General features: G+C 38.7%; 1 protein-coding gene across 2 annotated transcripts in view; it reads right to left on the bottom strand.

Annotated features, from left to right (window-relative positions):
- Positions 1-351: 351 nt before the first annotated feature.
- The window catches only part of fam117aa (family with sequence similarity 117 member Aa), a 14113-nt gene continuing 10622 nt past the window's right edge, over positions 352-3842 (bottom strand). The window contains exons 6-9 of one of the 2 annotated variants that reach the window (XM_016279703.1): positions 3578-3636; positions 3342-3468; positions 2934-3087; positions 352-772 (exon numbers count right to left, since the gene is read on the bottom strand). In XM_016279703.1, the coding sequence (XP_016135189.1) occupies positions 505-772; positions 2934-3087; positions 3342-3468; positions 3578-3636 (608 nt within the window). In that variant the 3' untranslated portion in view covers positions 352-504. Of the gene's footprint in view, positions 773-2933; positions 3088-3341; positions 3469-3577; positions 3695-3842 lie in introns of both variants that reach the window. The other variant, XM_016279705.1, reaches the window with a different exon arrangement.

The raw sequence follows: 3842 nt of genomic DNA, 5'->3' as shown, positions 1-3842 counted from the left end.
ACAGTTCAGAGCTTTTTGAACTAGTAAACAGATATGCTGAGAGTATTCAAAACAGTCCCAGCCTTCAAAAACACCGGCTGATGAGAGACTCTCTGGTCTATTACTGCCTCTTTTGTGCTGGTAAAAAAAAGCCCAGCATGCAGTAAAGACCTGTGTCTGTAAATACTGAATTAAGAAACAGAGGTTTCTGAACCACAACTATAATATGCTATAATGTGAAACGAAAAGATCACAAGTGCCAAGTAGTGTCCTGAGGTCAAAAGGTCGCCAACAAATCACATCGGAGAGAGTCCACCATAGTTTTAGATGAAGAAAAGTTCTCCATTTTGTTCTTCCATCATGATTTTTTCCCCTCTCTGTGCCGATCAAAACAAATCAGATACTGAGTGGATGGTGTGAGCAGTTTCTCCTCTTTGAAACACTTTGATGTCAAAGTTGCTGATGAAATGGGACAAAGGCACAACCAGCTTTAGTTTTTCTTTTCTCGTCATGAATGTGCTCCATTCACAGAGAGGTGGTGGTAGGGTCTGGGAGGCTGCCGCTCAAATAACCACCCACAGCATGTCCCGGTGTCTGGCAGGGGGCAGCACTCTGAGCCGAACAGCCAGTGACGGGTGAAACAGACAGGCCACGAAATAACAGGTCCATAGAAGGCAGGAGTGGCTTGAGGAGACTGACAGGACAGAAGGCGGAGCCACCGTGAGGTGTGAAGTTCACCTTGTTAGGATCAGGACAGGAAGGCTGAAGAGGAGCATTCCTATGACAGGCAAGGCTGAAAATAGAAGATTGATTGCATATTATATATAAGTATTGCATGTGTATATATATATATATATATATATATACTTCCGCTATTATTACCATGCGTTTATTTGTTTTATGCAATTTACAGATCAGTAACGTTAACGTAATGAACCGCGCGCTAGCTGTGTCCTGAAAACGACGTGCGAGTGATTGCATGCAGGTAAAAACGCGGCGTCTGTTTCCAGATATTGCGAGGAAGCCTCAAACGTTTAAGTAATTCTGCTCGAGATGCTGAGTTAAAGGTCTGTTTTTGACGTTTAGTATTAGCTGATGATAACCGTACCATAGACATATGAGAACTACTGCTGCCTCTAATAAATGTTTTCATTTGACGCGACACTAGAGAGGAGAAGGACCTGAGAAACTCCAGGTACTCTGCTGATATGCCTGTAACTTTATCAGGATCGAAGAGAGAATTAAGATACAGAATTACGCCAGGAACAGGTCGTTATTTGCTGAATCGCGTTGACTTCCCTCCCAGCACAGGTTTTCGGCTCAGTCTATGTTTTTGTGCATTACTGATAGTACGCGGCTTGAATTTTATTTGGGTATTAGATTCAAGTCCCTGTAAACAAATCTGTGGGGCCTTTCCTGAAAATAAGCAGTTAGGATTTTTACGTAGCGGTATGTGTATTACTTGGATTGGTCCAAATAAGCAAAAGCTGACGACATGCAGCCAATCACATGGCTGGGATCTTTAAGAGGGCGGGGCATAGAGTTCCTCCTCATTCATGTAAATTTGAAATTTAGAATTCCAATTCCAAGTGTTACATTTTAATGTACACGTATAAATGTATATTACAGTGTAATCACATGCATACTGTAATACTGCAATTTTTATTAACAATGATTTTTTTATGACATCTGGTGCAAAATGTGCTTAATTATCATGAAAATGGTGTAATACTGCAATTTTTATTAACAATTATTTTTTTATGACATCTGGTGCAAAATGTGCTTAATTATCATGAAAATGGCCTTCTTATTGTTTGACGGTCTCTATCATTCACTTTCAGTTTTTGAATACTTTTCTTCTTTGCTGATGAATTCTTGCCATGCTTTGTGTACGCAGTCATAATCATAAAGACTGTTCTTCTTAAAACTCCAAACGATTGTTAAAGTCCCCATGAAATCAAAATTAAAGTTTTTTGTGTGCTAGTATCAATATGCTAGTCTTAAGGTTATCTATAAGGCAGACGAACGCTATTGGCTATTTTAAAAAGGGGCGGGGCTGCTTGATTGGTCCCGCCCTGTCTTCCTGCTTCAGTTAAAATGACGTCAACACAGAGTAACGCTGTGTGTTTCTAAGCATTTCAGGGGACCTTTAAGGTTACAGATGCTAAACAGGCTTCCTTGATTTGCCATTTTTGGAAGTCTGACAACTCTCCCATTTCACCCAAGGCTTGTACTAACCACTGCTAAACACAGTGAAAACAGCTTATACTACACTGATATACAACCTAGAGAATACAGACAATGAAAAGAAAAATATTATTTTATTTATTTACTTATTTTATTTTTTGAAAAAGGCAAAAGGCCATTTACAGGACAGAGAAAGTAGAGATTGGTTGATCAAATCATTAATTTAATTTAATTAACTGCACTAATTGCCGATTAATTAGATCCATTGAAAACTTAATATTCAGATTAAGAATATTTGCATTAAAAAAAGGCCCAAGATCAAGATAATGTAAATGTATGGTCATTTTAAGAATACAGAATAGACTTGTATTATTTTCTTAACACCGTTAATAACACTATATTAATGTGTTATATTGACATCCCCATTTAATGTGTTTTATAGGTCACACTTTAGTTTGGGGACCAATTCTCACTATTAACTATTACTTTTGCCTCAATCAACTCCTAATTTGCTGCTTATTAATAGTTAGTAAGATAGTTGTTACATTTAGGTATGGGTTAGGATCAAGGGATCTAAAATATGGTTATGCAGAACAAGGCATTAATATGTGATTTATAAGTACTAATAAATAGCCAATAAGCTAGTAATATGCATGCTAATAAGCAGTTAGTTAGTAGAGAGAATTGGTCTCTAAACTAAAGAGTTACTGATTTATGTTTATTTCCTATCTAACACATACAGCGGTTTGTGTTCGTGCTAAACTTACATGGCCTCCTCAGACACACGTACTCTCTCACAGCCCTCTGGAGGTTCTCTCTGAAAGACGTACGTCTTGTTGGGACGAGGAGAAGAAGATGGTGGCTCAGAAATACATAGAGGAGGGGAGGAAGGCAGACAGAACGGCCCACACACAACCATATCTATACACAACACACACACACACAGATCAAGACAGTCATCAGCCAAATACATATTAGCAATTAACAGTTTCACACAGAACTTCCTGTCATGTGTTGATAAAATATGAATGACGTCCCTAAGAGCAAGTTCAGTTTGTGCTATTTTTTCAATCCTTACTGAGCACATCCATCTTTGGCCATCTTGTCTCAATTTGACATGGGACATGAAATATAGACTTTATAAAGTCTGTTTCTATATTTATACATATACTGACCGGTGTCTGTGATGGTGCAGGGAGAGTGTGAGGGGGACAGCTGGGCAGGAGAAGGGTCGCTCTGTGAAGCGCTGCTGTACCTCTGAGCTGGGACAGGGGCTCTGTGACCATCTGGTACCTCAAGAATCTAAACACACACCAAAAAAATAAAAATAAAAAAATTAACACGGGTTTCGGATGGTTCTGAAACTAAAACAGTAGATCAGAAACACACATACAAACAAATACACACTGACTTTGTGCTGTTCTTTTGCTGTTTCAGACACAAAGACTCCCTCCAGCTCCAGATTTAGTCCTTCAACACTGCGTCTCAGTCTGGGGGCCAATCGGCTCAATGGAATCAGAGGCATCGTCTGCACACACACACACACACACACAAGACTATCAATGAATCAATGAACTGAACTTTAACTGAAAATGAAGTGATTTAAACCAATATGTGTACAAGTTGAAAGGGAAAAAAAAGTGTGTGTGTGTATATATATATATATATATATATAT

The sequence above is a fragment of the Sinocyclocheilus grahami genome, unplaced genomic scaffold (assembly GCF_001515645.1).
Source record: "Sinocyclocheilus grahami isolate Dianchi unplaced genomic scaffold, SAMN03320097.WGS_v1.1 scaffold133.1, whole genome shotgun sequence".
Taxonomy (NCBI): Eukaryota; Metazoa; Chordata; class Actinopteri; order Cypriniformes; family Cyprinidae; genus Sinocyclocheilus; species Sinocyclocheilus grahami.
This window is presented reverse-complemented; position numbering and strand designations above follow the sequence as displayed.